The sequence below is a fragment of the Brugia malayi genome (assembly GCF_000002995.4).
Source record: "Brugia malayi strain FR3 genome assembly, contig: Bm_v4_Chr4_scaffold_001, whole genome shotgun sequence".
In the NCBI taxonomy this organism is placed as follows: domain Eukaryota; kingdom Metazoa; phylum Nematoda; class Chromadorea; order Rhabditida; family Onchocercidae; genus Brugia; species Brugia malayi.
This window is the reverse complement of record NW_025062478.1, coordinates 6,746,681-6,759,408: the sequence shown is the minus strand read 5'-3', so window position 1 is coordinate 6,759,408 and position 12,728 is coordinate 6,746,681. Positions and strand designations below refer to the sequence as shown.

The following is a 12,728-nucleotide window of genomic DNA, read 5'->3' as shown; positions in this document are numbered from 1 at the left end:
CTGAATATTGCATTCTTAGACAAAAGTTTATAAAAGTTATGGCACAGCTAATTTGTTATTCTTATTTTTGTAAACCACATATTTTGATGAAATTTTAATGAAATTGTTTGTATTTACAAATAAATTAAACTGAACTATGAGTCTTCAAAATAAAAATAGGAATAGTTCGAATGAATAGAATGATATTTATCAGCAAACTGTAGTGTTGTAAATATCGCATATGCAATTGATTAATTTTAAGCGGTTTTATCAAACAGTGAATTATGCAGTTATTATGATCGCATTTCATGCACATAAAATATGATAATTACTTATCACTATCAACCAATCGTTTATGCTGATGTAACTACTCCGAAAGAAAACCACATAAAGGCTCATTTGCACTTATTTCATATGCTGCATTAGTGGAATAATAACTTCGGAAACTACAAAACTTCTGTAACATATCGTTCTGCTACTTCTGTGATTTATACTTCTTTATTTTTTTGCATCACCAACAAATTTTTGTTTTGTATTCATCCCCCTTTAAAAAACATTCATTTTACTTTGCCAAGTGCTACAGTCAATATCTGACAAGCCGATAGATTTTGCAGAAACAATTGCATTTCAAGTGTTTCGAATGCGAAATAAAAAAAAAGAGAGACTTTCTGTAAAAGCAAGAGTCAAGCATTGCCACTTCAGTACAAAAATTTACCAGATTTTGACGAAATTTGAGCTTGATATTTTATATATTGTAATTATTTTCAGAGAGTGTTGACAAACAAAGAACCAGATTGCAGTTGTTTTCGAATTTCCAGATTCACTTCATTCTATATTGACTACAAATAGATTCTCATTAAAATTTGAATTAATGTTTTACTGTTCAGGTCAATTGTCCGACCTTTTTCTTAAATGCTAAATACGCACATACACGATTTGGTTTTGTTCCCTTGGTAAATTACTAAAAAAGAAAAATAAGAAGAAATGAATAAAAGACATCCGCAATTACAGGAGATTAGTGGAATTTTCTTTTCATGTTCATTTTCTCTGTCTTTTTTCTCCTTCCCACATTTCAATATTAAATTAGTTTAATTTTGAGTGTCTCATCAACAGTTTAGGAAATGACAATTGCGCTGAATGTTCCTATTTATTCCACAGCAGTATTTCACATTCTTATTTTTTCATTTTCTATTCTCTTTCAACATTATTAGTTTATAAAATAAACAAATAACAAAGTTCTTTTCAATACGGATTGTATTTGTGCTAAGTATGCATAAGTTAACTATTTACGTCGAATGTGTCTTCCGCCTGCAATAAATAACATTATATTTGCTAATGGACATTATTGCCGAAAGTCAAATTGAAAAGCGAATAAAGAATAGTCATCGTAAAAAAAGAAATCTGATATCCAAAGATATTTTGGAGAAATTAGTTTTTCATTTTATTTGGACAAAATTTTTTAAATAAAATTTTGATCGTGTTTGCACTACAGTTTGGTTTTTGGAGATTTAAGCTTTAGAAGGGAAACCATTTCGTAATTCTGATATTGCAATTAATAAATAATAATTTGCGATTAAGAGTTTTATCGTTAGCAGTTTTTCCTCCTAAAAACAATTATTTCTTCATTTCTTGCATAATTTCAGTATTTGAACTGTCCTTACTGCTTTATGAACTGAAAAAATTAACAACTTACTTACTCCAAGTTCAAGACTTTTGGAAGCCAGAACCTTTGGCAAAAAGATACTAAAGGTTTTCTTGTGTTTCAAAAAGTTTACGTATTGATTGAAGCAATATTAGGAACAGTGAGTGTCAAATGAAACACTGTGATATGCTTCTGTTTGTCACTATTCGAATCTAAGTGCTTTGACTGATTTTTGTTGCTGCCATCTCTTTCCTTCATCTTTGCAAGTGATTACACTTAAAAATTTTCAAGCACATTACAACTTAGTTTTATTCCCAATTTTTATCCGTTTCATTAACGACTTTCCTTGGATAAAGCAACTTGTCTCGAATACCTAATCCACTTATTTATTATTCTTATTATAATCAGTATGTCTCATTCCAAAAAATTTTTCAGCAGTAATTGTAGTGTGAAAGTTCTCAAAAATTAAATTTGGATATATTATGACCCAGAAAAATTTCCGAAATTTCATAAATTATTTTACTCACTTTATACAATTTATTAGTTTTAATTGCTTTCAGTTTATGAATTAACACTTATAAGACTGTTTCATTATCAGTTAACCTATTTGTTTGTTCCTTATCGATTTTCTACGAAGAAAAACAATTTGACTTGCAATGTTTTCAAATTTTCAATTAGCGCGACATGGAAACCTTTGTTACAATCATCGAACATTGCACACATTGTGATTGCTATGTTTCATAAAAAATGTGCAATCATAGTTCCTTTGGCTCTAATGATATTTGTTCCATTTCTGAAAATATTTTCTAATAAATACTTCGAAAATTTATGTTTAAATTCTTTCCTTGTTTTTTCCATTCCTTTACCATATCAGTTAAACTTCACTTTTGCCTCAACATTAAATTCATCCTTTCTCTTGTTATAAATTTCCCATCCAGGTTTAAAAATTTTGTTGAATCATTGAACTGATCCTTAATACACAAATATCTGCAGGATTGGAAAGTGTCAAAAGTTGGAAAAGTAGCAAACTGGAGAACGTAGACCTCAACGATCAGCATGGCCTAATTGCGATGGCCGAGGCTAATAACAAAGTTGCTGTAAGCTTAATTAAAAATTATAAGTATTGTCGTTTAATTTATGATAAGTTCAGTTCAATTATTTATTCATGCTTTTGGTTAACAATAGCTGTTAACAGCAATCTCTCATAATAACTTCCCAAAGTTTCTTCCTTTAAGTATTATCCAAAATTATTAATTAAACATAAATTACTAATCATAAATTGATCGCCTAATATTTTCGCTTTCGCTTAACCTTTTCTAGTAAAAGATTGCTCATATTTAGACGCAGTTGAACAGAGCATTTCTACAATACTTGATTTTTCATGATAAAAATTGGTTTCTAACGGGAAAATTCCGCCTATTTTATTGATTATCTAAACTTTTAAATTTTGTGTCTTACTGTTTCTTCCTAAATTGGCAATATATTTGTAGGATAAAAATACTAAACAAACGAAGTACAAGATTTGAGGGAAAATGGTGAAGGAAAAAAAGTGTTATCGTTGAATTTGTTTTTATATTGCATCTACTTCATATATGTTAAATAAGCATGATACTGTTGATCATATACAATTAAGTTCGGTGTTACATTATCAGCAAGAGTGAGAAGTTTTGTTTTTGAGAACTGAAAAAAATAGTTCAATTCTTTGTCGAAATGGAAAATTTAGGAATTTCTTGAAGGAAAATCATAGCATTCAGGATTCAAATCCGGCAGTGCCGATGGAAAAGAAAGGACCGGTGACAAAGGAGAATGTATCGAAGAATGTTACCTGTACAACGACTACAGCATACTTTTTGTTTATGATTGCAGTTGTTGCAGTAGTGATGTCATCATTTATAACTTATTGGGTAACAAAAGAAGCATATGATCGATCGCTTGAAATAAGGCCTTCCGCTGATGCCCAACAAGTAATGTGAGTACTGTTAAATTTCTTATCGAAATACAGAATTAAAACATAAGTGGTAAGTAATTAGAATTTTATTTTTCCAAATTAGCACAGTCGATATAGAATTAATCCTATTCTATTTCTGTTTATACGTTACTTGCTTTAGGTATTTTTATCATAGAAAAAGAACACTTGGGCATTTCTAACAGCGCTAAGTCTACCTGCTGAAGAAAATTATTTATTAACAACATGGTCATATTTAGCGCAAATGTGTCAGTGGATGAGTCGCCAATAGAAGAAATGTTTAGTGGCCCAACTGCAGCTGAATTACGCATACCGAAAGATATTGTGCCTATATGGTTGGTCTGTATTTTTCAAATTAAATTATATGCTAGGAAAAGCATAATAAACTCATACTGAGCCCAACTACAATGATAGTCAGGACCGGATGAGAGACTAACAAGCTGAAGTTTTATCAGAAAGCGTTTCTTTATCATGATTATTTTTAGCATGAGATAAGATTATTGACTTTTTGTTGTTTTAATTTAACGAGAGTTGGTTATGTTGTTTTATTCTATAGAATTTGTGAAGTAGTATGGAAAAGAGAAATCAGACAAAACTTCAGTAGAGGTAAATGAATCGGTATCTTATAATTAAAGCCTGTGAATGATGATTTCATACTTTTAAAGGTACAATTTGACGATTAAAATATACCTGCCCGGTTATGTGGAGATTCCAGCAAGTAAAAATATGACATTTGATGCTGCGTTGATTATCAAATTTCGGGTTGATGAGATGACCGATAAAATTATTCTCAACTCTCTAAAACTGGATTTTCCTGATAACTTGGAGGAAATCAAGATTTTGCAGGATAAAGCTATCGGTACAGAGCAGGTTACTTGTTTTTTGTCTTTTGCATTCTTTTTAATTGTTTATAATTAAATTTCTCAATTCCCACTTCATTTTTCAAAAATAGTTATTTCCGAGATTGGTAAACTCGAGAAGCATCCTGTTTTAGCATATGCTTTACCCTGACCTTGATTTGTTCCAATTTTGAAATTTTTGATAGTTTCCATTGGTAAGCTTTAGCACTTTTATGGGAAATATTTACTCATTCCTTTTTACCAATTATTCATTTGTTCCATTCAGTTGTTTTATTTTTAATTCTCCTTGAAGAAAATTATGTTTGCCTTTCTGCTATTTAAATAATCGTAGCTCAACTGGACATGTAAATAAGAGATAGTTAACAACAACAAAAAAAAAATTTTCAGTTCCCGAGGACGCGGCGAAGTTTGGAAAACATAACTTTAGAGGAAAACATAACTCTTACTACTACCGTACGTACTTAAACAGTTTTGTATGCTTGTCTTATGGAACTAATTTTATTTTTATTGCATGTTTTACTTTAAAAAGTGGGTAGTTTGAATTAATAAAAGTTGAACTAAACTGTTAATTTAGCTCATTACTTCAGGCTAGAACAATTGAAATGGAAGAAGTGGAAACTACAATAGAAATGGCAGAGAATGAAACAGGAAGTTCCACGTTTATACCGGATATGAATTTAGAAGATGAGGAAGTAGAGAACATAACTACAGAGCAAAGACCTAAGAGTACTAAAGTTACTGCTGGTGTTCAGGTTTTGAGTTATATTTATTTATGAAATTTTGCTTATTCTTTGAGTGTTTGTTTAAACAAAATAATTTTATATCGCAAATTTATATCGTTTTACTTTTATCTTTGACTATAGCTTTATTTGTTGTTCAGAAGTTAAACAATAGTTATAAACAGTTGTAAAGGTATTGTTAGCATCAGTTCGCACTCTTTATTTAGCCACTAAATTCAGGTGAAGAAGATTGTTGTAAACGAAACATTAGAAATGGTAACATTGTGGTTGGATGGAAAATTGAACAGAGGCCAAGAATATTATTTACAGGTATTTTTTAGGATTCTTAATTTTATTCTACTAAATTCTACGATATTTGTCATTTTAATACAAATATACAATTTCAGATAGCTTATTCGGGTCCAATTCATATAAAACTTGCTGGTTTGTATTTGAGTCGATACCAGAATGATCAAGATATGACAAGGTTGAAATTTATAATTTAATACAAACAGTAGTAATTTGTAATGAAGTTATGGATTTGTCCCGCTAATTTCAGGTTTGTAGCAGTAACACAAATGGAGCCAACAGACGCTCGTCGTATGGTTCCATGTTTTGATGAACCAGAATTCAAAGCTATTTGGAAGATCAGAGCCATTCATCCTATTGGCACTTCGGCTGTATCCAATGGAATCGAAATCAAAAGTGCTGAAAAAACGTGAAGTTTTTCTCACGTTGTTTTGCATCAAAATATAACTCTAAAAAGGAAATATACAAAAAAAAGTGTTTCAGAAAGAAATGATTCAAAATGATAATCAGACAACCAAGCAAAGATTTTTTTCGAGTCTAAGACTGCGTAGTTAAGATTTAAGATTCTAAGCTTACTTATAACGACTTAAAGAAGTAATATGAAAGAAATAACTCTAGGATATTTACCAGAAAATTACAGAAATCGGAACGACTGACGCATCTAATTAATTAGGAATTCCAGTTACTCTCCTTGTATCTTCAATTTTATTGTAGAATTGCTATTTTTAGCTTTTTTGAGCAAAGTTAACAGGTTTTTTTCTTGTCAGAATTAGCACAAGCATATTACGATAATCGTTTTGAGTTCTCCAATTGCGAGAGTTATCAACTTTTTTTACTAATTAGTAAACATAACGTATTTCAAATCTTTGTATTGTTGTTATTACTATTACAGCAGAAAACTTCAATCATATTTTTAAGGGATAGTCCGGACTGGGTAGTTACTTCATTCATCGAGTCACCACCTATGGCATCCTACCTGCTGGCATTGGCTGTTACTGATTTTGACTACATTGAAGGGACCACAAGCATGGGAACAAGAGTATGTGACGTCTAATATCTTTGTCGTGACATATCACTGATATATTATTGCATGTTTCCATAATATTGATAGCACTGTCGTTGATTACCTTTGAGGAAAATACACAGAATTCATATTATCAGCAGTTTATACCTTACATTAGATCATTCACTTTTTTCTTCCTTTCCTGTTTAAATTTGAATTCTTTTTAGTTCAGTGTTGGAAAGAGAAAATTATCTTTGTTTTTTTTTATGTTTCTTATATATGTATATAGCATGTTAATACGAAATTCTGCACTTTACAATTAACAAGCACATTTGACAATTAACAAGCAATATTTTTTTTAGTTTCGAATTTGGTCTCGCGAAGAAGCTTTAAATCAAACAGTTTATGCTCTTAGAGCAGGAATTTCAGCTTTAGAATTTTACGAAGATTATTATAACATTTCTTTTCCACTTAAAAAGCAAGGTGATTTCTTACCTTATAAAATGTTTTTCTCATGACACTTCCATAGTTTTTTCAGTAAGTCTTTTCTGAATAAAATCACAATGAAAATCCAAATATCCAAGATTAAATGTGAAAGTCTTCTGTCCTGCGCTGTTATAATGTCTATCTAATTGAAGTTAATATAAAAGCTATCTCTACAGATATGATAGCTCTGCCAGATTTTGCTGCTGGAGCAATGGAAAACTGGGGTTTAATAACTTATCGTGAAAAGTATCTGCTTTATGATGAAAAACTTTATACAGCAAGTCAGAAAGCTAGTGTCGCTTTGGTAGTCGCACATGAACTGGCTCATCAGGTTTGCTTTGCAGTGGAAAGTTAACGAATCAAAACTCGTAATTTACTGTGGTTGTCAAATTAGTTGAAGATGTAATATAACAATATATTGATTTATTAGCTAGCTGAAAATGTTAAGTATGAAAATAAGCTATGCAATAGAAATGAGTTAAGTAAGGATTGTGAAAAACATTAAATGACTTTGCTTTTTCGGATCTTAATTAAATTTGGTAAATTTCATTTTTTTTTTTTTTTCTAGCATTTTGATATGAAATATTGTTTTATGAAATTTATGTTGCAGTGGTTTGGTAATTTGGTGACGATGAAGTGGTGGAATGATCTGTGGTTAAACGAAGGCTTTGCAACCTTTATGGAATATCTGGGTGCCGATGCAATCAGCAAAGGCAGTTTCCGCATGGTTTGCAAATCTCATGCTCTTTTTTTGAGAATGAGATTGTTCATATTATCTTTCTCTATTGCTAGAAAAAGGAACTTTATTTTATTTCATTTGAATGTAAAAAAATGATTCATTTTGCACTTATCCACTAGTATATCCTTTTTTCACTATTGATAACAGTTACTTAACATTGAAATCATTGCTTTCGACATTTTCATTTAATGAATTTATCATACTTAAGGGTGATTATTTCTTGCAAGACGCCGTGAAAAAAGCATATCGGCGTGATGGACAGGCTACTTCTCATCCTTTATCATTTCCAATTGATAAAGCTGAAGACGTGAGTGAGGCATTCGACGCGATCACATATGATAAGGTTCTACTTGAACAGAATTTTGGATAATTTTTAAACTATTAATTCTTCAGACATTACACATCATACAACAATTTCAGGGTTCCGCAGTAATATTTATGATTCAACATGTGATGGGATCTGATAACTTCAAAAAAGGATTACATGTTAGTTAATTAATTATGCTATTTTAACAATTAGCACTCAAGCAAAGTTTTTCAGTTCAGATAGGAAAGCTAAAAATTCATTTTTGAAGAGCTTCCAAAGTTCCCGTTGATAAAAATGTACAATCTAATTAGCCGCAATTAGATATTTACGCGTTATATTATTGATTATTTTTGACATAATTCTGATATTCCCTTATACATGAATGAGTTTCAATACTAAATTTTAGAACTACTTAGAGAACTACAAATACCGCAATGCAGATCACGATGATTTATGGAGTGCTCTCAATGAAGCAGTCCCGGATACATTGCTGTCGTGGGAGGGTGACAAACTTGACATACGAGACTTTGCATCCAAATGGACCCAACAGGTATTCTTAGCTGTCGCAAATTAATAGAAACAACGTGAGCTACATTAATAAAGTAATGGATATTTTACTGTTTCTTGTGTAAAAACATGAAAGAACTAAGGTAAATCAAGCGTTCTTTACTATTAAATTCATTAATTAATTTATAATTAGATAAATTAATTATTGGAAGCATTCAATAAGTAATGTTGAAATAATAAGTATTTAAGTTTAAAACGAGTGAAATAGTGCTATTTGATGCAGATAAATGTGCTAATATTTTCACTCACAGATGGGTTACCCAGTGGTTGAAGTGCGCCGGATTGATGGGAAAAAAGTCGAATTGCGTCAAAAACGTTTCAAGTGGGACGAGGATGCACTTGAACGTGAAAAATTTCGCAATGCTAGGTTTTGGTTAGTTATTGAAAATGTGAATCAATGACGTTTTTTCAAAAAAATTTAAAATGTGACGTAAAAATATTTTAATCTCTTGTCCTTAATTATATAGTTAATTTTTAAGGATAATCGCAACATTTATATATGTTGCAGGTATAAATATGATATACCGATATGGTATGCAGTAAATGGAGAAGAAATGCCGATGACTTGGCTGCATGAATGTAACTCTTTTATTAAAACTGTGTTGAATTAGATGGGTTTTCCTAAATGAGCTTTTACCAAGGCTACTGGTTCACTTCAGTGCATATTTTGCTTCTTATAAAAGTGGACATCAATCAAGGGTCATTCATTGGTCTTCCGGAAATTTTTTTCAAACGATATTATCTCATTTATTCAATATTTGAGTTGTCTGTAGTTTATGGTTGCGCTTGTTTCAAGCTGTTTAGATTTAAAGTCAAAACATTATCAGCTGTGATAATATCTCTTCCACAGTTTTTGAATTTACATACCAGTTTCTTTTTTTAAAAAAAAAAAGAAATTATTAAATTTAGCTCAAGGCTTGGATGTGAGCGAAGAAGACCTATTGGTTTTAAATTCTGGCTCCAAAGGTTTTTATCGAGTCAACTATAATCTGGAATTATGGCTAAAGATAACTGATCAGCTACTGAAAGATCATACGGTAATATTTCTAGGGGATTAGGATGAGACCAGAAATTATCTAGATGATAAAAAAATAAGACATAAACATTTGTATCTGAATCTTTATTGATAACTTCTTCTAACTGTGAGTAACAATTATAATAAATAAATAAGATTATATTGCTAAAGACAAAATAGTTGGATTTAAAATGTTGACATTTTTGAGTATTTCTCTCTTTTAGAATATTTCTGTTTATAAAGTTCTAATTTCGAAATAATCCTTTGAATTTCAGAGAATTGATGTGCGCACTCGTGCCCGGATCTTGGATGACGCTTTTGCTCTTGCGGAAGCAAATTTTATTTCCTACGAAATTCCATTAAATCTAACAAAATATTTATCAATGGAAGAGGAATTTCTTCCATGGAGAATGGCCTTAAATGGCATTGGTACTATTGTCGAGAATTTTAGTGATGAACCTGAGACTCAGCATATTAGAGTAAGCTGTTCCAGTATATTCACTTGGGAAAATTGATGTATATTTAATTGTCGTTAAGAAAAACAATATTTATTTAAGTTATTATACAATTAAGGATTACTTGGAGCCGCTGCTTATCCAATTATACAATCGAATCGATTGGAGAACTTTGGAGATGTCCTATCTGGATGACGAACTTTTCTTTGAAAAGTTTTTTTTTCACATTTTTTTGGTTATCTAGCTTTTGGTATTCCGAAAATTTAATATTTAAATGAAATTTCAATGTTCATTTCAGTGAATTGCGCTATGCGATCATTCGACAAATGTATTATATGCGGAATATAAATTGTACGGAAAAGCTGTATGGCTTGTTCCTCAAAAATTTTTTGGATTTGTGTCAAGATGAAAATGCTCTAAGCAGTGAATGTAGCAGGTTTGTTTCTTGTGTCCTCACTGATATATTCCATTAAAAAACTCTTAATTAACTTTTAGGCCATCGTTTTTCCAAAGTTATTGGTTTGTCATTTTATCTTCTCTATTCATTCCATCTTTTTTTGTTTAGTTTCTTCCATTGTTTTCATGAAAACCTTCACTAATAACTATCATCTAAGTGGACATTCATGATTCAAATTTTGTATTTTCTTCAATGACGCAACAGTCACATTTATATGGAGAATATTAGTAGAAATGGAAATGAAGTAATCGTTTTCTAAACTATTAATGTTTTGAACATAGTTAAATTTCAATCACAAAACAGATTGTTTATAAATTTTCGTTTATAGAATTCCAATACCAGTACGATCGCAAGTCTACTGTGAAGGCGTACGCATAGGTGCGGAGAAGATATGGAACAAAGTGTTTCAACTTTATAAACGTGAGCGAGTTCAAGTGGAACGAGAACGCTTGCTTGGAGCTCTGACATGTTCCCGCGATTCATTCACTCTTAAAACGTTCTTTTTACTATAATTCCTAGAACTGAAAAAAAGATTCATGATAAATACTAGAATAGAAAGCTCGTTTAAGAATATTTTAAAGAACAAGAGTAAACTGAGGTGAAAATAGGTGAGAACCTAAACTGACATTCATCTTCCGCTTTTAACATTCTTATTGCTAATGATTAAAATTTAGATTACTAAAAATGGCATCTGATTTGAATGATTCATCGATTCGATTACAAGATACGCCGCTCACATTTGGATATGTTAGTGCTGGAGATGTCGGCCGTTTGATCATCTTTGATTATTTCCAGGACAACTGGCTTCAACTCTACACAGAGTAAAATTTCAACTTCTAATATAAATCAATTTTTTATTGATTATTGGTAGATTATAATGATTTTTTATTTTTTTCTGCACAGTTTAATATTATTAAAAAAATTAATAAACTTGAAAAGATTTCAGTATGAAAGAGCAGCAGAGTTTCTTACGAAAAATTATTATGAGCTCAACGTCAGTATCAAACGAAAGACAAATTGCCCAGGTTGCTGAATAACTTTTTTGTTTCCGGAACTATTTCCTAGTTCCTTTTCTCTTTACACCTCATCCAAAACTTTGATTTAATGGTCTCTTTCTTGACATTAAGTTTCTCGTTCTATTACAGCTTGAAGCTTTCATTAAAAAGTACAGGAAAGATACGAGTAAGCTGGATGTATTTGGACAACAGCTGGAAACGAGTAGAACTGCGAAGGTTCGTGGCAGCTTCATTTCATAGTTACATTAATTAAAGACCTGAATTTTACGAGTTATTGAATTACAAATTAGAATAAGTCAGAGGAATTAATTATCTCTGATTGACTTAATAATTTTTCAGTTATGGCGAGACAGAAATCTAAAAACGCTTACGGAATGGTTTAGGAAGCACAATATGAAAAGTATTTGACACTTTTGCCTAGTTAATTACCATCCAAAGATTACCATCTTAAATCCCTTACACTTGACATACAATACGTCCAATGTTAAATATTATTGTTGTTGCGATTCGATAAAACTCATTTACGTTTGTCTTTTCGAATCACTTCCTTATTCTATTTGGAATGCATCATTGTAAAACAAAAGTGTCTATAAATGTAAAAATTCGAAGAAACTTTCAGCAAACTTCGAAAATTAGCTCTTGGGGACATAAATGGCTCATTTTCATCCCTTCTTCTATATTAGATTCTGTTTTGAGAGTCGTTGTATATAAAAGTTTCTTTTGGACCTCAAATATATTCAGAATTGTAAATTCCTATTTGCTTCACTTCATTTTATGTTTTGTTACCAAGTATTTTCTTATAAAAGTGTCTTATATTTTAAAGGAAACAGTTGTTTCGTTTGCAGTAGATGCTTTGTATGTACCTCAGTGTAAGAGCATCCTTCCATAGCACAATAAATTTCCAATTTCAAACTGTCATTTCTCTCTGTTAGATGCAAATTGAATTTGAAATTAATCAGGATTTTTAATGAAAACAGTCTAAAAAAGTGGCGAGAGTTAAATTCGAAGTCATTTCCGAGTATTTATTTATTTATTCTTTGTTTTTTATTTATTTTTTTTTTTTTTAATTATAAATCATAAAGATTTCAAGGAAATAACTAATAGAAGGTGAAGATTTTAATCTTTAATCTCTTTACAAGAAAGAAAGATTCTACACTGAAGATAGCCGAATTATTTTTGAATTTTGATTGAAAGTTAACACAGTTATT

The 12,728-nt window shown here is 30.7% G+C and overlaps 1 protein-coding gene across 2 annotated transcripts; it reads left to right on the top strand.

Moving 5' to 3' along the window:
* Window positions 1-2,691: 2,691 nt before the first annotated feature.
* Window positions 2,692-11,928, top strand: Bm5654 (Uncharacterized protein; the record flags this gene model as incomplete). Of its 2 annotated transcripts, none has more annotated exons than XM_043081920.1 (27): window positions 2,692-2,718; window positions 3,376-3,590; window positions 3,827-3,922; window positions 4,253-4,457; window positions 4,835-4,900; window positions 5,035-5,199; window positions 5,407-5,496; window positions 5,574-5,653; window positions 5,726-5,884; window positions 6,394-6,514; window positions 6,841-6,961; window positions 7,141-7,295; window positions 7,575-7,691; window positions 7,912-8,046; window positions 8,124-8,189; window positions 8,417-8,560; window positions 8,829-8,944; window positions 9,086-9,156; window positions 9,487-9,614; window positions 9,868-10,071; window positions 10,166-10,260; window positions 10,346-10,483; window positions 10,833-11,000; window positions 11,179-11,325; window positions 11,451-11,529; window positions 11,650-11,736; window positions 11,860-11,928. In XM_043081920.1, 27 exons carry the CDS (start codon window positions 2,692-2,694, stop codon window positions 11,926-11,928), a joined length of 3,264 nt encoding a protein of 1,087 aa, XP_042937854.1. The 2 variants fall into 2 exon arrangements, with proteins under 2 accessions (XP_042937854.1, XP_001901798.2); XM_001901763.2 differs by having other exon boundaries at window positions 8,829-8,950.
* Window positions 11,929-12,728: the final 800 nt, after the last annotated feature.